Genomic DNA, 23,726 nt, shown 5'->3' on the forward strand with positions numbered 1-23,726 from the left:
CAGTTTTTGATGTCACGACAGCAGCGACCCTTAATCACAGACTATCTGTTTCTGTCCATTCATAGCAACAAGACCAGTCACAGGAACTCAGATGATTATTTCATCGGGTCTTACCTTTATTTGATATTTAAAATGTGGGGTTTATGAAGCCTGCCTGGCATCAGCATATCAGGGCTGTTATTAGCATTCAGCTCAAAATAATGTGGTTTGGCCAGCTGCTAGCATAATTATAGAGCATACATTCGTTTTCCTTGGGGGTCAAGAACAGAGCAGAGATGTATCTGGAATCCTCTTCCTAGAATTTATATCCCTCCTTGCCAGCTGGACCCACAGACACCAACTTTTACAGCATTACAAATGAAAATGTAAATCTTACTCAAACAACATCCTCTCTCTTCCCTACTGGGAAGCCCAGTTTTGGCTGACCCAAGACAATACTTGCCAAGGTTAATGCAACTGGATGTGCCAAATGCACTTTATGTATTTCCATACTTTACAGCAAAACATTCCTTAGTCTTCATGCACTTGGTGTCTTGATGTAAGGCAGTTGATAAATCATGTCATAACGTTTGGCAAAGCATATGTCGCAATGCAAAAAGACATCCTGTTGGGACGGATGCACTGAGCATTGAAAGTAGCATTTAGTCCAAATCAACCTTGAAAATGCACCACATATAACATCACTGAATATGATGCACTATCAGATCAAAATGGAAGCTCTCTATATTATCCTAACTACCTCTTCAAGATGTTCCTCAATAGCATTAAATGTCATGTGGGGTTTGGAATTATTAAGATTTAAGTGAATTTATCACTCAGGCGGAAATAATTAGAAATCTCACTGAGGCATGTAATGGTGACTCTTTTTAAGATATGAAATGTCTCTATGTAGAAACTACGTTCTCTTAACCACTGTATGAAAAAAAAGGCTGCTGTAGTCTGCTCATAATCGCCTCAAGCACTAAGATTATAATTAGGTGTCCTCTAGGGGGCCTTGAACTGCTGCATTTTTTTAATTTTTTTTTTTCTAAAGAGGGGAATGAATCAAAAGTGAAGGAGGTATTAATTACTAATTGGAATTTCTGGAGTCACTGTGACAAGGACCTCCCTACTTGAATTTAGTTGAAATAACATCCAGGAGAATGGGAAAACAATTCATATGGGAGATGATTCTTATGCAGCCGCAACCAAAATAGGCTGGTCTTGAGGGGAAGGCTTGATTGGCAAGGAAAAGCTCTGAGCCTGGTGTTTGGCATCTTTTCAGTGAGAGCAACTCCTCCCGTGTTATTTGGGGAGCCTTTGTTGTGACTGGAGGAAGGCATGACAACGACTTCTGCGATTAGACAGTGCCCTGGAGTTTGGTTCATTTCAGAGATAACAAAAAGTTGATGTTTTACCTTATTTTTTACTGTTTCTGGTGCTTTGACATTTCATTGTTTTAGAACAACAACAGAACTCAAATGACCCATTGTGCCTCGAGTTCTCACCTATGTGATTTAAAACCTCATTATTATCCGATTTGTGTTCAATTGAGCATTTTAGGAGCACTACTGATAGACGCAGACTATTCATAGAAACTACTTGTCGAAATTGTTCAAATGGAAACAGAGCTTTGATACCCATGAGAGCATTTCTGGCCATGCTATTGGTAACAGCTGCTTTGGCCCAGACTGAAACATCTCAAAAACTATTTGATGCCACTAAATTTTGCCCAGGCAGTGTCCCCAAAGGAACAATTGCTTCTAGTGTTACCATGAGATTGACATTGTTGTTTTTTGTATTAAAAATACTCAAGTATTACCCATGGTACCTGGAACAGTGGTCCCAAACCCCTCCAAGGACCCCTTCACTGACACTTCACATTTGATAAGACTTGATCCCAAGGTCCCACATCTGGTAAGATTTGTGCTTTTTAAATGTGTCTTTATAGCAAGTATTTGAAACCTATGACCAAATGCAAACATATTCCACTATTGTGTAATTTATGACTTGAATAGATTTTAGCATCAATATTCTTTCCCCATTTGCTGGATAACCCCAGAAACCTCCTCAGTGAAAAGCAGAATTAATCACATAATCCTTGGAGAATGATTTTACTACTTTGCTCCTAATTTACGGCTATCTCAACATCAACACTCAAGCTTCCAAGAGGATGAAGTTTGGCTTTGGTAATCCCTGACTTCTCATGTATTGCAGCAGAGGGGATTGACATTTGTGGTTCTGAGTGAAATGCCTCAGAAACTAAACTAAAACGGTGACCATGATTTTTCTGGTTAATAAACACTGTCACAAAGCTGCTATGGTTGTGGAGTCTTTGTCTCGTTTAAGCAATATAAGTAGCTCTTGTAGGATTTAAAATATTCAAAGCTGACTTTGGTGCTTGATTGCAATAGAAACGTATCTTTACAATTTACATTTAACTAAAGCAAAAAAAAAAAAAAGATTTACTTTTCTTTCTTTCATTTTTAAACAATACTGATAATAAGGAATCATAAAACACTACTCTTCTAGAGGTACAACATTGGTGTAGCAAAAATGCTAAAGAATATTATAAAATCTTGTCAGATATCAACAATGGCACAACCTGTCGATTTTGTTCTCCTCACCAACATTTATATCAGGTTCAGTTACACTACAGTATAATGACTTATGTGACACATATGAGAAAGGCTTTATTTCAAAATGCAACGCCAGTGCATAATACATTTTTAACCTAAAGTCTTGAAACTACAATTACAATGTTAAGACTGATCCTGGGACCTGGAATTTTGTCTATAATAGCAAACTGGTCAGAGGTCTGGTTTAACTGAGTGAGATGGAAAGCTGCAATCAGTTCGTATAATATTAATTAAATAAGATAAATAACTCGGGATATTATATCATGCATATTGAAAATAATGTGATCCACAAGTCTTTTCCCCCTTACAAATCTATATACTCCAAAAGGAGTATCCTTTTGGCCCTAACAGCTACAACGATGCTTTAAACTACGAAAACATTGATGTTGATTGGTAGTAAAAACTGTCTGTCAACACTGTGCGTGGCCTGGCCGACGCTTTCCTCTGATTGGTCAGTGTATTACGCTCCTTTTTTCCTATTGGTGGATTGTATAAGCACCCGTCGACAGAACCGGAAGAGATGTTAGCTGGCCTTCTGCCATGTAAATATTCAACAGAGGATGCTAGCTATGCCCACGTCTGACACGACAAAAGGACAGCGACTCCAAAGCAACTGGAGTGAAGATGAAACCACATGCCTTAACGAAGACAATAAGGTACTTCACGATAGTTAAGATGCTTGTGTTTTTTTTTCCGGTTTCAATTTGGAGAAGTTAAAGGGCGCGGCCTGCTGTCATCAGCTTGCTAGCTAGCTGCAGTGCTAACGTTATGATGTTTAGCGGTTATCTTAATAACCGCATTATCCACAAGCTAAAGCGACATGAACAGAGAAACTGGCTGGCCGGCCTGGACCGGCCAACAGTCTCTTGCTGTAACGATACAAACAAGTAAAAGATGAAAACACATTAGGCAACAGTTCGCAGTTGTAACTAATGGTGTGGTTAATGCCCAGGAATAACTCAAGATCAAGGATTAGCTGGGTGTGTGGGTAGTTTCAGGTATGGCTCTGGGTTTCAGATCCTATCTGGCAACAAGTGACTTAGTCAATGGCCATGCTTCCCGACCGGTTTTCTGTGAGTCAAGATAAAATACAGCGTCGGCAATGGCTACAGTGGTTCAATTTGAAATCAAAAATAGAGATGACTAAGTGACTGCTCTCTGTCCACTGATCGTTTTGTTTACTGCTCAGGCGAAAGTTATCGAGTTGACATGTTCATACTGATGCTGAGTGAATCACATCTGTGATCGACAAGTGTCTCCTGCCATTCACAACAGGTCTGGGGTCAATTTGGGATATTTCGATCAGCGTGTGTTGGTTTTGTAGATATTATATATGCACACACAAACCTCTGGGTTTGTCATGTGTGCTCACAGACTTGCGGACGGTTCACAAATCTATGGCCAATGTCAGGTGTAAGTAAACCAGCAGATTTTCGTGGCAGCGTAACCCTGTAAATTCAATCCAACAATAGGCAGATGTTGTGGCTGACACAGTTACCTTGCACAGTGCAAACCAAAAGTGAAAAACCTTTCATTAACTGCAGTGATTTTCCTGGGATTGGAGCATAACGTGCATCCACAACTCATGCATGGTATTAAGTTATACCATAGAAGTTATTCCTGCAAAGCAAATCTGGATTTGCGCCCGAGGAATGCAGGTGCTGTGATCCATTTAGGTGGACTGAATAAGAAAAGGGTTGAATATAAACAGGATTGGATCTAATCTAAAGACAGAATGTTAACATGCATTGTGAAATGAACTGTCAAATAGAGAATCTCAGAGATATAATTTTCATAAAGAGAAATGCTGGATTTGCTTACATCTCAGTGGTTTTACAGCCAACGTTACTTAAAGTGGATTAGTCTAGGATTTATGTCTGTGTGTGTTAGTCTGTTTGTATGTTTAATTCAAGCTTTTGACTTCTAAGCATGAGCTTGCATGCAGCATACTCTCATGTCCACACACACACACACTAAGACAAGCAAACTCCTTTCCGCCATCCTTCCCATTAGCGGCACACACACAATAGAACACAAATAATCCCTCTTGTAGTAGCAAAGTTCAGGTTTAGTGAGTACAATCAATTATTTCATGAGAAGCAGTTGCACATATTGTTGGTTATGATCACGTGCTGTGCATAACAGTAATTGTTGTTTAACATTCTAGGATTCTGTTCTTACGAAGTTTGGGTGTAAGAAGTGTTTAATTTGAAAAACGTACAAAATAATTTTGTAAAGTGCAGATGCTCATCTAGAAATATGTTTAATAATCAGTTAGGGTTAGGGTTAGGGTATACATATATATATATATATATATATCCATGCTGTTTCAATAATATCGTAGTTAATTGTTCACTCTGAGGCGCACAGTGGCATAGTGGTTAATGCAGTTGTCCCACAATAAGAAGGCCTTTCTTTGTAGAGTTTGCATGTTCTCACTGTGCCTGTGTGGGTTTCCTCCAAGTACAACATCCAAAGACATGCTTGTTTAGGTGTGTTAAGTGTTGACTCTAATTGTCCGTTGGTCTGAGCATGAGTGTGTGTTTGTACACCCTGGCGACCTGCCCAGGGTGTACCTTGCCCTCACCCAATGTGAGCTGGGAATGTCCGCAAATGGATACGTGGTAGAAGATGAATGAATGAATGAATTTTCAGTCATAGATGCATCTTTAACAATTTGGCCCCAAAAATAGGTATTCAGTTACATTCGCCTACATTGAAAGGTCTTTAATAAGGACCCCTGGATTTGTATGCCTTGGAATTCTGCCTGCCAGTATTTTCAATTCAGACTTTTAATTTGATGTTTTTTACTTAAAATCTATTATATTTCCCATTGGTCATTATTATTATGATTATTATTATTTTTTTAATTAATTTTATTTAATTTTTTTGCGTAACACATCCCCCCTTGTCCTTTTTTGCTGTTTTTAGTTTTAGCTGAGAGCCTGTAGCCATGGATGGACATGCTGCCAAAAACAATGAAAGCACCTTCCCCAGCTTCGTGGATCTGGATGACTTTCTGACCAAGCACAACTCGAACTTCATCTGGCTCCTCGTGGGTAGGTGCTTTGTATCAGACACCTCAAGTTAATTGGTCACATGTAATTTGGAAATCTGTCAGCACTATGTGTGCTATTGCTTGATTTGGTCTTTTTGGGAGCTGGATTATTAAATTGTAGATTGGGAACATGTTTGGTACTATTTCAAGGAGTAATAATTTTATGTCAGTCACTCTCACTCTGTGTATGCTGGCCTCTGATAAGAAGAAATTTAATAATCTGGTTATCGTAAGAGATTATCAATATCATTTTATTATAAAGTCTTCTGAAATATGTGGAATCATGTTGTTTATTGCAATGAGGTACACAGTATCAGGTATGATAGAAGTCTAATATTCCCTAACGTGCTTAAGATCTTATTTCATGGAAAATTTTTAATTAGTGTTTGCTTTTAATCATTTAGACATCCTGGTTGCATCTTCACTCTATTGTGATTTAATTCAGTTAAAGTATGACAAAAAATAGTTTCCAATTACAGCTCATTTCAGGTGCAGCTCTCAGTAGGCCAGTGGTATTACATGACTCACAGATGCTGTTTTCTTTGTCTCACTACATCATCTTCAATCTGGAAAAAATATCTCTATTCAGGCAAAGAAAAAAGACTAATTTTAAATGCAGCAGCCAAACCCAGCTGTCAGCCTAGATATAAAAGTGTAAGTAGTTACTTCTACCTCCATTGCTTAATTGTTTTATATTAAGGTAGAGCTACTTTGTGCAAATGGGGCTTTGTCACGTCAGAATAAATGATTGGCCCTTTCAATGCAAACTGCCAGACGTTGCATTCAAAGGACCATGATCACGGTCTGCTGAATGACTTAAAAGACACAGTCCTTCACATGTATAATTTAAGAGTTTGAGACATAACGGGGAAAAAAATCAGTAGCAGGGATCTTATTAGAGTACAGGCCTATATTTTAATGTTCTGTTCACAAACATTACTGATGTAAATTTACATTACCAAATATCACAAAATATGTTTGAGCTATATTTATTGTATCAATCTGAGATTGATATCAGAATGTCTAATTAAAACTAAGTCTCAGTTCACTTATGAATTCATTATATATTACTGACAGAGATGTCTTTTGTGTTTTTTATCCCACCAGCCACCATTCTGTCCTGTGGATGGATCATCTATTTAACTTATTACAACTCCCGCAACATTGGCCTCATCCTCACCCTCATCATCAACAGACTCTACAAGGATGGCTACATTCACATCGGTGCGTTAATCGAGAGCTCCATCACACTGTGATAATGAATAGGCAAGGGGTTCGCTGCCAAAGCTCTCAGTTCAAGGCGTTAACTCAGGCTGCTGAATATTTCACGATGAGCCAGGTTCTATCAGTGATTATCTCTACAGAGCATGAACTGCAAACGGCAACCAACACCAGATTGAATTCCTCCACATAAATGACACAGGAATTAATTTATAAATTCATAAATTCAAGAGAGACTTAAGACTCAATTAGTTTTTAGGAAGTGATTAAGCTCCTCCAGAAACATCAGCTCCGTTTTACTAAGGAGTAGATCTTGTCAGGTGCATCTGCTCTGATGTAGTGCTGTAATTTGCCAAAAAAGAAGCCAAGGCATGTCTTAGTCATGGTTAATAAACTGGGAAATTCTTATATTTACTCAACATCACAGCAATGTGTGTGGACACAAATATGAAGCTCATTGGCTCTGAGTAAATAGTAAATAAAACACTGATGATTACAGCGGGGCTTGGTTAACATCACTTTGCATTGTTAGGGCACTAGCCTCTGGAAATATGCAAACCTCCTAACAAACAGCACTGTTCTGACAGTTTGACTCAGTTCATACTCAACATGTATGAACGTGTATCAAGGTGTGTCTTTGCCTTTATCGGTTACCTAACAATATCCTTCATACATTATGAAGGAAGAACTAACCAAAACCAACTCCCTTGGAGACAATCAATAATTTTCTGTCAAAAATACCATCTCCCAGAGTGAGTGTCAGATGGGGGATTATAGTTGAACCACTTAGGTACTGACATTTCTTTGGCAAGAAATTATTAAAACAGAAGAAGACGTTTCACGCCAAAAAGGATTAATGAAAGAAAATTATGTTCAGTTTTCAGATAATCTCTCTTGCTCAGTGACAGCCTGTGACCTACTTGTACAAATAGATGCTAATTAAGATTTTGTTTTTCTCAATGGTAAGAGAGAGACGAGGTGATTTAATAACTCAACAACACAGTTTTAATTTTTACCAGCTAATCACATATTTTGTTTAACATTTTAATTAGCTCCTTTAATTATTGAATATACAACCAAGCAGGTAAATCGCTGCTTTTCGAAATTGCTAACTTTTTAGTCAGTATGATAAAGCCTACTACAACGTTTCTTAATGTTATTGAAAATACGATTTTAAGACTGTCTATCACTGTGTGATCTCCGCAGGATCCTTCTCCTTCTCTGTGCTGTCAGGGAAAGTCATGTTCAGAGATGTCTATTACATCAACCAGGACATGTCCATCAGGTGACCACTCCTTTTTTTTTTTTTCCGATCGCCCAACAATTGCCCCTACAATTTTTTTATGTACAGCCACACACTGGCAGTGACTATGTGTATGCTTTGACATGATGGCCTGTGACACTTGACAACACTGTTGCTTTTTCAGCCTTGTTGTCCCTGGGGGGGAAAAAAAGTGCATTGTTTTCCTGTTGAAAAGGCTGTTTTGTATTTCCCTGAACCCCCAAGTTGTTGTCTTTTCTTTGTGAACAATGGATGAGCACTAGATGAGGTTCATAAATATAAAGACCCACAATCATATTATTGTAAAGTCAATGACAAAAAAGATGTTGCCTGGTGAGCTGTAGGTCTAGAGATTGGCTCTTCAGGTGAGAAATATACTTTAAATACTGGGTGTCTACACATGATCAGAAGTCAGTGTGGATTGTCCTGCTCTGTGGGTAGGTTTGATATTAATGGTGTGTTGCAGCATGATGCTTCCTGTCATTCCTGTTGGTGCTATGGGGAGCCGATTTCAGCCTTAAAACCATATACTGTAGTTTACTGCTCACTGACTGATTGTTGTTTTGTTTTTTTTGTCTGCAGGATACAGGATGGCTTCCTCATTTTTCGCTGGTGGAAAATGTATAATCCAAAACAGAAGCAGCATGGTTAGTTGAATGTGACTGTCCTCTGGATAAAAAAAAAAAAAAAAAAAAAAAACATCAAAAAGCTGAAGAAAAATTTTGTTTTTTTATCTGTAAAAGAGTCATGGTTTTATTCTTTCTATAATTTGTTCACTAAATAACTAAACCAAGGACTTTGTAATTAGCCTCCCGGATAAACTTAAATGATCTTCCTTGGATTAAGAGTTGGTTTTTCTTGTCTGTGGATCATTCAGCAAATTATTTCATCAGTCACCTACAAACTGTGTTAAGGCTGCAGCAGTTATGTCAAAGCAAAAATGCCAATAATTTCCTCTTTACAAATGATACTTATATTATGCCTTTGCGTTTTTAAATGTTATTTGTACTAAATGAAAACATTACTTTGAGATATTGCGTTTAATTGACTATCTCAACTCAGAATAACTCAGATAATGACAATAATTCTGAGTTGTAGTCTAAATTAGAAATAGGTTTTCTTTGGTTCTGTCCACATTTAGCTTTACAAATAAAGAGGATATGAAAGGAGGCATGAGCATACAGTAGTTGGATAAAAGACAGCTGCCAGACTTTTTAAGGTGTCTGTTGTTGTTTGTCATCAGACCCCAAGGCAGAGACCAGGCTCTATGTAACTGTTAATGGCTTTGAGTTTCACGTCTACAACCGGACAGACCTCTACGCCCGCCTGCAGGAGACCTTTGGACTGGAACCCACGCTCATAACACCCAAAAAGGATGAGGAGAGGGGACGAGAGAATAGAAACAAGACCTTGGAAAGGTGAATACCAAGACCTCATCCATTACCCAATCAACCAATACTGACAGTATTTTGCTTCTGTAGGTGTGTTGACGGAGGATGATATAAAAAAAATAATATCTCTGGATATTTGACTAATTTTTGATTAATAAGCCACAAATCAGAGAAGTTAACAAAAATTGAGGGATATAAAGATAGATACAAATATTGACATTGCATGCAGGTTATTCTGACTGAGCATATGGCCTGTTTCCCTCTGTTATAACTGAATGCACTGACAGTGCAGAGACCAATAAATTGTCCTCACTGTCTTATGTTCTTTGTATAGTGTGAACATCAAAGCAGAGAGTCCAGACCCCTCGTCTTCCTGGCGCTCCCTCATTCCTGTCATCAAAGTTAACATCAGTACTGTAAGTATCTCCGAAAATACATGGAGATTGGTTTTGGTTTGTAGGTGGGTCTGAAAAATACATGGCATAACTTTTTTTTCTGCCTTTGTTTTATTATTATATATATATTTTTTAACTGTGTGTATGTGTGTGTTCACTCTGCTGTAGGGTCGTTTGGCATTTGGGAATCACCACCTCCCACAGACTCTGTGTGTAAACTTTGAGGATGCCTTCTTGACGTATGCCACCAAGCCTCCATCCAGTCACCTTGACCAGTACATGCACATTGTCAAAGGCTCACTGGAAAATGTTCGCGTCATGCTGGTTCCCAGCCCGCGCTACTTGGGCTTGCAAAATGATGAGTGAGTCAATGCCACATGCTTTTTCAGTTTATTGGAGTTTATTCACCTGAAGCTCCTGTTGTTAAATGCTTATTGTTGAACAGGTGATGCTGTGTAATTTCAAGGGTGAAATTTATAAATAAAAAAAGACATAAAAGTCAAATATTAGTTTATTCAAAGCAACATGTTGCCATAATTTTTCATTTTGGGGCTGTCAGTATTAAAATTATGTTCTCCAAAATTGTGATAAGATTCTCTCCGGAAGAATATTAACTTCACTTCACTGCTTTGTATCCTCTTGCAATATGTAATGTCAGGCACAATACTCACACTGCAAAAAGAGAAATTAAACAAAATTAATAGCGTCAGTTAAATTCTTTTTATTTATTTATTTTTTTTAATTGAGTAAATATTTATAAATTCTTAAATGTGTGACTGCTTTTATTCTGCTGAGCGTAAGAGTGGCACCATTTACAAAGGTTGAAGCTGTTGGACATAATATAAAGATTATGATGTCTTTACATGAGCAATTTTGGTTTAAAAAAAAAAAAAATGTCAAAACGCTTCCTGTGGCCTCTTTAACTGTACTGCCTTACAAATTTGACTGCCAAAACCATTATCCCCACTTTCCATGAATGGAATTATTTTGAAAGTAAAAATGAGCCACCCTGTAAAAACTTGGCAAAGAAAAAACCTCTAGCCGTCCTTGAAGCTTTAATTAAATGACAGTGAGATGACGTAAAATGTTGCATTTGTAAAATTCAGCTTAAGCGTTTTCATGATAGAACGAAGCCAGAGAATTGACATATCTGCTGACCTTGATTCTTATCTAGACCTCCCAGACTGATGGGTGAAGGTTTTGTGGTGATGCAGTCAAATGACGTTGACATCTATTACTACCAGGATGAGCCCGGTATTCACACACACACACACACACACACATTTGGACATACAGTAACTCTGTACTTGGTTACTTGCTGAAGATATATGACTGTAACAGGTGTGTGTCTGTGTCTGTTTGTAGGTCTGGTCCCTGAGGAGCAGGAGAGCGGGGAAGAGGCAGAGGCGTGCGGTGAGGGTGATAAGCTCCAGGATCTGCCTCCATGTTGGGGTCTGGATATTGTCTGTGGAAAAGGCACAGACTTCAACTATGGCCCTTGGGCAGATCGACAGAGGTGTGTAACAAACACCCAGCACTAGATATTTTACCTCCTATGGTAAAAATGATGGAATTAGAAAACATAGCACAGTCTGTTGCACGTGTAACTGCATATATCCTGGCACTGTATAAATATCAAAAAATTATTTATTTAAATGAGCTGCAAATGTTTCTCAGGGACTGTCTGTGGAAGTTCTTCATCCCGGCTGATTACCAGGCCATGAAAGTCACAGAGGTTGCCCAGCCTGGAAAACCAAGGCAGATCCAGGCCTTTGAGCTCCGCATGAACATCATTGCAGATGCCACCATCGATCTGCTTTTTACCAAAAACAGGGTGACTCTCATTTCTCTCTTGTGTGCTTTAGTCTCTCTGTGTTTTCTCTCTCTCTCACTTCTTTGCTCCTTCTTCATTGTTCTTCCACCCCCTTTGTCCTTGTGTTTATGCTTCACCATGTTTAAGATATTTACTCATGTTTTATACTTTTCAAATTTCCATTCCTGAAGCAGTGCAGGAATTTCTACAGTATGTGGAGTGAATATTAAATGATAATATTTAGTAATTTTCTAGCTTGTTTTTTGGACTTATTTTTGTTCAGGTTAGATGCTGTTCTTAGTTTCTAAAGGCAGCAAGGCACCCTCTCTAATAGTCTGACTGCATGTATGACCAACCCCACCCTCTGCTCTGACTTCATCTCTGTTACTAGGAAACCAATGCCATCCATGTGAATGTTGGTGCAGGCTCTTACTTGGAAGTAAACATCCCCATGACTGTAGGAGAGAACGGTAAGCGTGTTTCTCAGAAAAAACACCAGAATAATAAATTGTTAGTGTTCATGTAGAAACAAAACTATATGTATATAAGCAATAATTTCCCTGCCATTTGTTAGCGATACACGTACATACATGCCGTTTGACATTCTTTGAAAACTGCTGAAGTGGTGTGCAAAAAGAATCAAAGATTTTTCACTGTGGAAAATTTGGTTTTAATAATTTATTTGACTTCTCCAATTGAAGTGAATGGAAACTTTCCCATCCATATCTAGAACAATACAACTGAACAAAGGGAACCTCCACAGTTGTACCTCTGTGACATTTGTGTCATAATTTATCAGACAGAACAGATAATATTTCTACAGTCATCAGTCAATGCTCTCCTCTGTCCCCAGAAATGCAGTGAACATAAGTGTCTTTTTGAAATTTGCTGGTAAATGATATTTACCAGAACATAACTGTAGCTTTGGGTGTTGAGAATTGATGGCTCTACTTTCCTGAATATGTCTCCTGTCCTCAGGCTACTCTCCCACCATCAAAGGTCAGCTGCTTCACGTGGACACCACCAGCAGCATGCAGTACAGGACTCTTCTGGAGGCTGAGATGTTAGCTGTAAGTGACTGGCACTTAAACAAGGAGGGCTGTGTCAAAGTTCTTTTGAAGAGAAATAAAAGAACATAATTTTTTACCTAAACTTTTGTATACAATGCAATCGCTTCACCAGGAATTAAGTATTGTCCTTTGCCTTTATTACAGTTCCATGTGATAGCCAGTTACCCTCGGGTGTGGAACATGCCTCAGTCATGGCAATGTGAGATTGAGGTATACAAGGCCACCTACCACTTCATCTATGCTCAGAAAAACTTCTTCACTGGTGGGTCCTCCAGCACACACACAGGGCAAATCACAGTAAATCATGTGAACAATAATGTAAATAATATCCTGAGGTCTTAAATCAAATGATTAGCATTTAGTGTTTAGCATTTCAGCATGTTTTTTTTTTTCCTTCCCCCAATTATATCACTATATACTCTCTCATTTTAGATCTGATCCAGGACTGGGCGAGTGACAGTGCCCCAGACATCTACTCTTTTGTGCCCTATTCCTGGAAGTTCAAGATCCTTTTCCACCAGTACGAGATGATCTGGGCAGCAAATCAGCACAATTGGATCGACTGTTCCACCAAGCAGCAAGAGAATGGTGAGACGGATGCTCTTCTAACAACTAATAGTTTATGCTACATTTTTCCTTGACTTATGATGAAATGTTTTTGCCAAGATGCAAATGTTGGACAAAAGGAATATCTTTATTAGTGACAATTTTATGAAGTTTATATAGTAAAATGGCCTGTAAGTAAGACACTTGGTAGGTTATAAAATGTACCCTTTAAGAATATTAAAGTACTAGAAATTCCACATTTCCTCTGTCAGATGTTTGATTTATGCATTAAAGGTTTTTAATGTGTACAGCAGTTTTCTGGAACAATGTGCAATTATATTGAGTCAGACCACCAATCACCAACTGTGAGACACATACTCTAGGTTCACATAGTTCTGTGGCAATGCAGAAGATGATAAGAGGAAGACTTTGTTTTTCCTTCAGTCTTTTCTTGCTCAATAAGGAAACATTACAGAACTCTACATGTTTTTAATTTTTGTCCATGTTTTGAGTCAATCACCTACTGTAAAGGACACTTTTGTCTTGGGTAAACATTCATACCTTACATCTTATGTTAAAGGTGCTTTATATAAATTATATTGCCTTCCTTTTAATGATATACCCATACTTTGTAATAATACAATAGAATAATTTTTGTGTTTTTAAAGTCTGATATATACAGTATCCCCATCCCACAATATTGTTACTATTTATAATTAGCACAACTGCAAAAACATTTAAAAGAAATATAAATCCATGAAGTCATAATAATGACAGCCGAATTTGAGTGTGTCATGATGAACAGTACATTGTACATTCCACTTAATCCAAGATAAGGGCAAAACAATCAATTGTGTTATTGATCTTTTCTAGTGTACCTGGCAGCATGTGGCGAGACGCTCAATATAGACTTCACTTTGCCTTTCAATGAGTTTGTTCCAACCACCTGCCATACTCGCTTCAGCTTGAAGGTAAGTAATAATTTAAGTGATTCAATCGAAAAATAAATGTATATTTAAGTCTATATATTTGAATGTACTTTGGAAACTAGATCTACTATTGACAGCATGCACTGTATATTTACATATTGGTTGGTGGGTATTTTTTTATACACCAACTATGATTATGAGTAGGTGTATGAATGTGTGTGTGCTTTATCTGCCTCAGGCAGAAGATACAGACATGCGACTGTCCCTGCCAGAGTGCCACCCCAGCCGCTGCCCCCTCCTCACCCTGGCCAAAGATTACCAGAACGTCAAGCTGCCTCCGGATATGTTCATGCCTGGGGAGAATCAAGGTGCTCCCCCTCCCAAACCCAGCAAGTCTTGCTGGAGGAACATCACCCACGCAGAGTGAGTTAAACCAGCAATTTCTTTCTTTCTGTTGTGGGTGAATGTTAACATATTAACAGAGAAGTTGGGTGACTCACATTATTGCTCAGGTAGAAAGTAAGGGTTGACAGGTTTGTAGCTGGTCCTTTCAAGTAAATGTACCACTGACCATTTCAAGCTTTGCATGGTCCAGTAGATGCCGTGTGCTGGTGTCAAATGAGAGGTTTAATATGTTTTTTAGACATTTTTCTTTGTAATATCCTCAATTATTATATCTGTATTTTGTAATAGTAAAATAGGAGGTATAAATACACACCAGTATCATTTCAAGCCTTTTCCATTTTGACTATTAATTATGTATAACTGTAGGCAACATCCATATAAGACCTCGTCCCTGATAGGGGAAATCATCTTGAAATCCACCTTGAAACCACCATGAAATATCAGTGGAAGTTCAAAGGGATCCTGTGAAATCAGGCATCATGCTCAATGAGCATGATAACTCAACATCGACATCATTTATTATGTATAATCCAAAGCAGTACTATACTAATGTAAACCTATAAGAGACCCACTTACCCCCCTGGGAGGTTGGAATCAAATTCTGTGTGGACTAGTGCACTCTGTGTGGCAGAGAAGTCAAGCATAGCACATTTACCACCTGTACTGTATGTCCTCTAGTTCAATGGTTCATAAAGCAACCGATCAACTGGAAAATCCTCTTAAAATATTGAAAAATTCAGAATTATGATTTCCTTTGTTTTCCTACCTTCCTTTCCTACCTATCAGAGCGGGCTGGGTGGACTGCTGGAGTGTACCCAACTTCTTGCTCATCATTGACTACACCTGGCACCCCATTTATCCCCAGAAGGCTGATGAGCAACTCAAACAGTCATGTAAGCTTGCTGTTCTAGGATTGTGTTATCCATGCTATAAGACATACAATGAAAGGAATGATTAAAAATTTTCCCTCCCTCACCTTTTCGATATTTAATTTTATCTAACTTTTTTATCAAGTGTCTGAGATGGAAGAATCCATGCTGTCAGCTCTACGGCCCCCAGAACACACTGCCCCACCACGCTTTGCTGCACCTTCTTCAGCTGCTCACACACAGATGCCCACTGACCCCTCAGAACTGCCCCCTGACAGACTTCATGTGGAGATGGAAATGTCTCCAGATTCCCAAATCATCCTCTATGGGCCTATCCTCAGAGCACTGATTTCAATCAAGGTGCATGACATCATTGAATTAGTTATGAATAATCTTGTAATCTCAGTTTAATATTAATTGTGATAATAAAGACATTTAATGCAGATTTGTGTTAAAACCCTGCAATAAGTGACTGGAAAGCGTTGGTATAAGTTTCCAATTCACTAAAGAATTTTCAAACTTCCCCTGCTGTGTTCCCACAGGAGAACTATTTTGGGGAGGATGACATGTACACAGACTTTGAGGAGGCAGTATCCAGCCCTGTGTTGTCCACCTCCACATCCTCAGGCCTTGGTTGGTCTCCACTGGGGATGGAGGACAGCGAACAGAAGGAAACCTCAGGCCTCCATCCCCTGGACCTGCGCCCCTGGGACATCACTGTGCTCATCAACCTGTACAAAGTCCACGGCCGGCTGCCAATTGTAAGACTAATGGCTCCCAACAGTCCAGTTTAGGCTTAAAAGGAAAAGGTGAAGGAAAAAAAACAGTGTAGCACAGCAAGAACGGTTCTACGATAATACATAATGAAATAACTCCACCACAGCAGTGTGAAATATTAACTAATGAAAATGTACTTGGGATGCATGCTTGATAAGATGTAGAGACAGACATGAAAGAAATACATATATTATAAATTTGACGTGTACATGTATAAAAAAAACTGAAAAATATCTAGATGAATGTTGCTTATAAAAAAAGAAAATGAGCAAATAAAGTATGTAGATCTACAATTAAGCTCACTTCATTAACCTTCATGTGTCTCCTAGCTTGCAAGGAATTATTTTTGTATTATAAACCTGCAAGTCATTCCTTTTAAGTTGACGTGTGTTTATGTTTATGAAAACAACTTGATGCATGATTTCGTCTGTTTGCTCATTTTCTCGTCTGCCTCCAGCACTGCAGCAGCGAAGGTCCCGAGGGTCCATCCGGCTTCTTGGAGCGGCTCTGTTTTGAGATGAAAAAGGGTTACAAGGAGACAATGCTTCAACTGCTTCTGTCTCCGATTCACATCTTTGTTAGTGACAACTACCAGGTAGGAAATACAATCACACTGCCACCTCATACTTTTTGTTCTGGTCAGAAGAATTGGATGTGCAGACAACATGAAAACTTAATTAATTATATATTGTATGCAGTACAGGGAATACTTTACTTATCTTGTTGCTTCTACGAAAATGTATAGGTAAATTACATTAGTACAGGTACACACAGAGTGACATTGGTGCCTAAGTTTTTCTGTTAAAAGTCTACAGCTCTGTGGCTTAATGTAATAGAGTAAGCAATCATCCCACAAACAACTACCATTTTATAATCTGGCAATTGAAAGGGTGACTCAGTCCTTTTAAAAACACCCTGAATAAAGCTGCAGTAAGTGTTGCATAAGGGAAAACATGTTTGCACCAGCCACATGTTTGCATAAGAAGCTAGATATTGTATAATCTCTCAGAATTTCTAAGCTTTGACCATAAGTTGGATCCCATTTCCTTCTCAGAATGAATAACTTTCCCTAATCCCCTGTGGCCCTCATCTCTCCTCTGGAGGGATAACAAGCTTTTCTTACGGCACGTGTAGGCTTATTATGGCAGGAAAAATATTTCATCATCAACATATTTCACTTCGGTTTAAGATTGCTTTTAGCACTAGAAAATTACCTTGAGGTTTCTTCACTTTCTGTAACCCGACCAGAATTGTATGGTTTAAATATTAAGTAAATCCTTTCTTCTGCCCACAGCGACCCACATCAGATGGGGTCTTGAGGGATGGCCACTTAAGTCTGTCTGGCCTGCAGATGAGGGCCCATGCCATGTTCTCTGCTCAGGGCCTTCCTCTGGGCAGTGACACACTTGAGTATGCCTGGCTCATTGACATGCAAGCCGGAGGGCTTACCGGCAGGGTCACTGTTCCACAGGTATGTATATTACTTTGATGGGAATGTTAGCGGTTTAAAGGCTTATGTTGTGTGTATGTGTGTGTATATATGATGCCTTATGTTATGATTACATGAGAGATGAGTCCTTAGGTCCACTGAATGTACGTGTAGTAGTATGTGTGTATGAGACTGTTTCTATTTTTGTCACTTCTGTGAACCACTTGTACAGTATAATACTATCCATGAATAGCGCTGCAAAAAAACTCCTCTTGTGAATTTGTAGTGTTGAGTTTTTGTTAAATGTAGTGTTGACAAAATTCAAATTGTATGTGTTGTGTCTTAAAGTGGTGTTCTATTAGGCTTTCCTCATTCCTTAATACCCCCACAATGGCATTGTTGATTTTGCTCTCGTTTTTCCCTTCTGTGCATTTGCTCTTCCACTAAGTGTTTTTATTGATGTTAATGTGTTCTGTGGGTTTTTGATTATTAGCTGGCTAGTATGATAGAGTGGGGTGAAACCTTCGTCTTCCATGTGGTGTCTCGAGAGTTCCAACTAGAACAACCCAAGCCCTCCGTCATCTGCCAGCACGGTGTTGACCGTCGCATCTGCGACGCTAAGGTACAGAAAGACATTATATCATTAAATGCTACACAAGGTTTTCATTCCCACTGCTCTGACTGTCCAGCTTGGTTTTGAACTAGTGAACAGCTGTGGATGTCTGAACTATATAACCCAAGCTACTAAGTTAGCTTGGGTTTTTATGGCTGAAAGGTATTTTCTTTCTCTCTGATTTATTTATTTTTTTATTTTTTTCATCAGATTTAAATGTTGGTCAGAACTGTCCAGTGTGAAATTAAAATATGCAAATGATGTCAGCTAATGAAGGGAGACCACTGTGAACGGTGCTGTAATGATGTGTGACTCAGGCAGCACACTTTTACACAGTTGGAGAAATAGAAAAGAAACAGCCTCTAACACAACTATTGATCTATTCGCAGCAGCCGTACAAGACATAAGTTCACAACACCATGATGTATGGAGTGGAGCTGAGAGAAACTCCCCCACAAAAAGTCTTGTTTTGTATGCAAATGCCAACAAGGATATTTTTGAAAACTTTGCCTGAGTCCCGTCATTAGTTCATGTCAACTGAGTATCTCTGGCTGCAGGCTATGTTGCTATGTGTAAGACTCAGTCAGACTCTATTGGAGGTTGCTTTTGTGCAATTTTTGTGCTAAATGGTGGTTCTCTTTCAGATGAGCTGCCTGCCAGGTCACTGCCGCACATCAGAGGAGCTGAAGTACACCATGACCCGTCTGGCCATGGATGGAGTTGATCTCTTTGTTGTTGAGCATGGTTGTGCTGCCAATATCAAAGTAATTATTACCAAAGATAATAAAACTATGTGGTATGTGATATTTGGTATGTGTTAAGATGCTTACATTTATTCTCTTCATCCCTAGACGGGCATCATTCGCCTTGCAAACTGCAATCTGCACAACCAGGCAGTGGGAGAGGGCATTAGTGCTGTGGTGCAGGACGTAAACGTCCGACAGTACATTGAACAGCAGCAGCACAGTGAGATGACCAGGCTACAGCCGGCCGGACAGGGTCAAGGTTCGGGTCAACCGCTAGGTGTCAGTCAGCCCACTTTGCTGCGACGTTCTGTCTGGCTAGAGGCAGGTTCACTCAACCTGAACCTCATCACAGCAGACATTGCCTTGGCCGCGGACCACCCAGCCAAATGTGAAGTCCAGAGGCAATTTCTGGAATTACATGATACTCAGACCAAAAGGTATAAAGCACATGCTGCCTTCTGCATTTAATTTATTCCAAATACTTCACACACTGCATGAGCGACCCCCAGTGCATCTTTTCAACAATTTTAGATTGTCAGTTTATTAATCTAAATTGAAATTTCCTTTAACAGACACAGTGAGTAATTTTCTGTATCAGTCCTCTTTAGGATGAGTCACTGATCGGTGCTTTCATACACAGTAATCCTGCTCATAACATGTGAAAGTTAGCCAGACTATTGGCCACCCTCTGTGATAATACATTGAAAACAATTTTTAATCTCAGAAAAGTTCTGCAGGGAACCATTATCAATACAGATATAATGTTCAAGCTTGTACTTGGACCTGACATTTCTTACTCTGAAAAAGGGAAATGTAACAAAAGGAAGACAGAGGTAATAAATCATCAAATGGCCAAAAATATTAGACTAACACACACAAAGAGGCACTTTGGACACAGTTTTAGACATCTTCTTTTTTTTTTTTTTTGCTGCTTTCTTCACAATTCTCTGTCATTCTTTATTGCATTTACGCCCCGTTATTCTGTCAGGCTTTGGTTCCTGTGGCCAGAAGAGGCCAGCGTCCGGAATAAGCGCAACAGGAACCGCTGTGGCTGCCTCGGAGGCTGCAGGTTCTTCGGAGGCACCAACATGGGCCTGGACTTCTTTAGGCTGGAAGAGCTGACGCCGTCTTCTTCATCCGCATTTTCCTCCTCTGGCTCTGAGTCAGACATGTGTTATGGCCAGTCCTTGCTGCAGCCCGGGGAGTGGATCATTACCAAGGAAACACCCAAAATTGATGGTACGGATTGGCAGTGATGCATTCTAAATAGCTCAATATCATTTGAAGAATGGTTCCCCTCTAAGAGTGACTTCAAGAAGTGTGCCATGTAACAAGATCCCCATTGTTTTAATGCAATATTAAAACAACAAGAAAAACATGGCTGATCCTTTTGGGGGTTTGTTACATGAGAGGTTTTATCATATGCCTAATAATTTACTGAGCTTTTCATCTTTGTCTGGATTAAATTTAGTTGCCGATAATGTCATCCATATTTTTCATAGGGAGAGTTGTTGGACTGAAAACTGACACACACTCACCTTGTCTGCCTCCTGAGCTACCTGAGAGACGAGGCCAGCAGCATCTCAGTCTACATGTGCCCCAACGCTCCCATAGCTCCGCCTCTTCATCTGAGGAAAATAGTTCGTCTAGTGCTGCATTGCCCCTACTAGCTGGGGAGCGGGACACTCCCTCGCCAAGCACAGAGGAGCGCATGTTCCCTATGAATGGCAAAAGCCCTGCTGAGTGAGTAACAGAAAGACACACTAATATTATTCTTTAGTCACAACATGATATTCAAGCAGAATTGTCAGCCTTGGAGTTGTTAATTTTAAACTCAAAGAATTTATTTCAATGACTGTAATTCTTTCTAAATGTTACATTTTGCTTGGTTAATTTGCAGAACCCTAGGAGAGGTCCCAGAGGTCTCACCAGTCTCACCCAACAGTTCCCAGGATCGCTCCTCTGTGCGCTCACCCCTCTGCTCTCCTCTTAAGCGCCAGTCCTCGGTACACTCAAGTCGACTGGGCAGCACCAAAAGCCTCTCAGCCGCTGTCTTTACAGACAAGCCTCCTCCAGTGCTGTCCGGAGGTGTCCAGTTCAGCAGCGAAGTTTCTCGCAGTGATGAGAACGTACTGGATTCACCGCGTCAGCGCAGGAGCTATGGCTCTTTTCCCTTCACGCCCTCAGCCGATTCCAACACCTTCCATCAGTACCGTTCTGCAGACTCCAGCATGTCTGTGGCCGACAGCGAGGCCTACTTCTCCGCTGCAGAGGACTTTGAGCCTATTAGCAGTGCAGATGAGGGTCCAGGGACATACCCAGGCCGCAAGAAGAAGAGGAGGCAGCAGATGCAGCAGCCACAGCAACCCCCGTATCACATGGAGAACTACAGGTCAGCTGAGGCCAGAATATAATTTAGAAAGTGGAGCTTAGTTTCAGTGTAGATCAGAAAACTTCTCAAAGTTAAAGTTTAACAAATCTAAGAGGAGGCTGTGTATAGGGCCAGATCAAGTACAAGGTTAAGAATAGGATTAAGGTGATGATAGATTTGAGACAGCTCAGAGTAACATCAAAGAGTCTTTCATTTCACATCTGAAGGGCAAATGAATTAATGACCTGTGTAGCAAGTTCTGACCCTGCCAGATTGTTAAAGTGTTACCCCATATGAATTATGTTAAAACACATTCTCGGGGCGGTTCTCCCTTCATGATTTACATTTTAAGATTTTACTCAATCAGTTCATATTTAGAGTTGTTCTAAAATTTCTGTGGTGTTTTTGATAGTTTTATGAAAGAGGGGGGGTTCATTTTCAGGATTTTACTAAAGCAAATACTCTGTATTCAAACTACATTTAATCAGAACAATCTAATTTGTGGTTTGCCTTTTTTTATTGAATTATAGCTGAAGCTAGAAGCAAATCATATTGAAACATTTTGCTCTTTGAAAACAAAAACTTAATTGGAGTTAGTGTAACATTATGAAACTGCTGCTGACTTGAATTAAATATAGGCAGTAAACAACAATAATTTCTGATGTTTCCAGCTGACAGCTATGCAGGGATTGGGAAAAATATCATGATGGAACATTATACGGCAATACATAAACAGTGTCATGACACTTTTATGCATACCCATCAAGTTTTGAATTTTATCGTGCAAAAGCAACTTGCCCCGAGGAGAAACACGCTGCGTCTTTCATTTACTATTTTGATTTGATCATGCATTGCTGGATGTGATGTGTAGGCTTTGTAGAAAATGAGAGGTTTGATCCATGGGCGACTACTCACTGCTTGTAAATTTTTGCAAATTGGATTCCAGCTGTGTTATGTAACTGCTTTTTGCATTTTCATATTACCCAAAATGTTCTTACATTGACTTTGATTGATAGGGCCACCACAAAACAACAAAACAATCCATTCAGCCTCATGGTAAATTTCTACTAGCACACGTTCACACAAACAAAACAAATTTGGGCAAAAAGTGCCATAGATTTTGTCAGAAATGCAGAGATGCTGTATTTATTTTGTTTTTTAAGAATCACTGATTTCGAAATTGTTAAATTCCAGTTGTCTGATTATACTAAAATGGATATATACTCATTCACCAGTCACTCACCAGTACCTAACCAAAACATGATGTCTTTGGACGGTGGGAGGAAACCCACACAGGCACGGGGAGAACATGCCAACTCAGCACAGAAAAGCCTAAGGCCAGGGAACCTTTCTAAAAATTATATTTTAGGTTGTGTGGTACAAGGTTAAGATAGCATGCTTTGAGACATGGTTTGGTGCCCAAGTTTGAGTATTTTAACTTTCCGCAGCCGCAGCTCCATCTACCACAGTGTTGAGGGGCCCCTCACCTATGTTCTGAATGGGGAGTTGATAACTGAGCCACGTCCTCTGCCAGTGCCCCCAACACTGCCCCCGCTTCCGCCCCAAACCCTGCCCAGCCACACATCCCAGGCCTCCTTTGTCTCAGCTTTGGCAATGGAAGAGGAAAGCTCAGTGGAGGCTGAGAAGACAGCTGAACCTGGACCAGTAACCCGGCAGCCCCACGTCATGGCGTGCTACCAGAGCTACCTGGCCCACTACCAGGTTTGATATTTCATATTTGTTTCTACGCAAATACTGGGTCCACTTCAATGCCAACAGGATGTGCAACATGGTGAATGTGTTGCTCTTGAATTAACATTTTTTTCCTTCCATCTGGGACATTTGGTGATATCATTAGTGACTGCCACCACGCCCTCATTGGCAAATCCTTAGTGATTCATTATCACATTATATATTTTCACTTAACTTCCAGGTCTCAAATTGGTCTGTGAAGCAGCCCACCAACAAGAGGACTTCAAAGTCTTCTCTTCACCGCCCCTTGGACCTGGACACACCCACCAGTGAGGAGAGCTCTGCCTCCTTTGACCAACTCTCTGCACCCAGCTTTAAGGTCTGTGACTATTGATTTATTATTTTATGTAACATTTATTGGAAAGATTTGTGGTGTTTTTGCTTTTAAAAGATGTTCTTTCTACACCCTCTGTATACCCAGAGCTTTAGTTTTAGGACATC

The 23,726-nt window shown here is 39.6% G+C and overlaps 1 protein-coding gene across 6 annotated transcripts in view; it reads left to right on the forward strand.

Annotated features, from left to right (window-relative positions):
• The first annotated feature begins 3,136 nt into the window (after positions 1 to 3,136).
• Positions 3,137 to 23,726, forward strand: part of kiaa1109 (KIAA1109 ortholog) — a 62,500-nt gene continuing 41,910 nt past the window's right edge. For all 6 annotated transcript variants that reach the window (XM_029493249.1, XM_029493253.1, XM_029493251.1 and 3 more), the window contains exons 1-30: positions 3,137 to 3,274; positions 5,550 to 5,677; positions 6,784 to 6,900; positions 8,104 to 8,182; positions 8,762 to 8,826; positions 9,423 to 9,597; positions 9,905 to 9,986; positions 10,134 to 10,327; positions 11,140 to 11,219; positions 11,331 to 11,481; positions 11,643 to 11,799; positions 12,170 to 12,248; positions 12,757 to 12,848; positions 12,993 to 13,110; positions 13,281 to 13,436; positions 14,268 to 14,365; positions 14,562 to 14,746; positions 15,515 to 15,621; positions 15,743 to 15,957; positions 16,140 to 16,358; positions 16,832 to 16,969; positions 17,669 to 17,845; positions 18,297 to 18,425; positions 19,061 to 19,180; positions 19,268 to 19,599; positions 20,151 to 20,401; positions 20,665 to 20,905; positions 21,063 to 21,554; positions 22,982 to 23,255; positions 23,467 to 23,604. In XM_029493249.1, the coding sequence (XP_029349109.1) occupies positions 5,572 to 5,677; positions 6,784 to 6,900; positions 8,104 to 8,182; positions 8,762 to 8,826; positions 9,423 to 9,597; positions 9,905 to 9,986; positions 10,134 to 10,327; positions 11,140 to 11,219; positions 11,331 to 11,481; positions 11,643 to 11,799; positions 12,170 to 12,248; positions 12,757 to 12,848; positions 12,993 to 13,110; positions 13,281 to 13,436; positions 14,268 to 14,365; positions 14,562 to 14,746; positions 15,515 to 15,621; positions 15,743 to 15,957; positions 16,140 to 16,358; positions 16,832 to 16,969; positions 17,669 to 17,845; positions 18,297 to 18,425; positions 19,061 to 19,180; positions 19,268 to 19,599; positions 20,151 to 20,401; positions 20,665 to 20,905; positions 21,063 to 21,554; positions 22,982 to 23,255; positions 23,467 to 23,604 (4,767 nt within the window). In that variant the 5' untranslated portion in view covers positions 3,137 to 3,274; positions 5,550 to 5,571. The remainder of the gene's footprint in view (positions 3,275 to 5,549; positions 5,678 to 6,783; positions 6,901 to 8,103; positions 8,183 to 8,761; positions 8,827 to 9,422; positions 9,598 to 9,904; positions 9,987 to 10,133; positions 10,328 to 11,139; positions 11,220 to 11,330; positions 11,482 to 11,642; positions 11,800 to 12,169; positions 12,249 to 12,756; positions 12,849 to 12,992; positions 13,111 to 13,280; positions 13,437 to 14,267; positions 14,366 to 14,561; positions 14,747 to 15,514; positions 15,622 to 15,742; positions 15,958 to 16,139; positions 16,359 to 16,831; positions 16,970 to 17,668; positions 17,846 to 18,296; positions 18,426 to 19,060; positions 19,181 to 19,267; positions 19,600 to 20,150; positions 20,402 to 20,664; positions 20,906 to 21,062; positions 21,555 to 22,981; positions 23,256 to 23,466; positions 23,605 to 23,726) is intronic.

Source organism: Echeneis naucrates, chromosome 22, assembly GCF_900963305.1.
Source record: "Echeneis naucrates chromosome 22, fEcheNa1.1, whole genome shotgun sequence".
NCBI lineage: Eukaryota > Metazoa > Chordata > Actinopteri > Carangiformes > Echeneidae > Echeneis > Echeneis naucrates.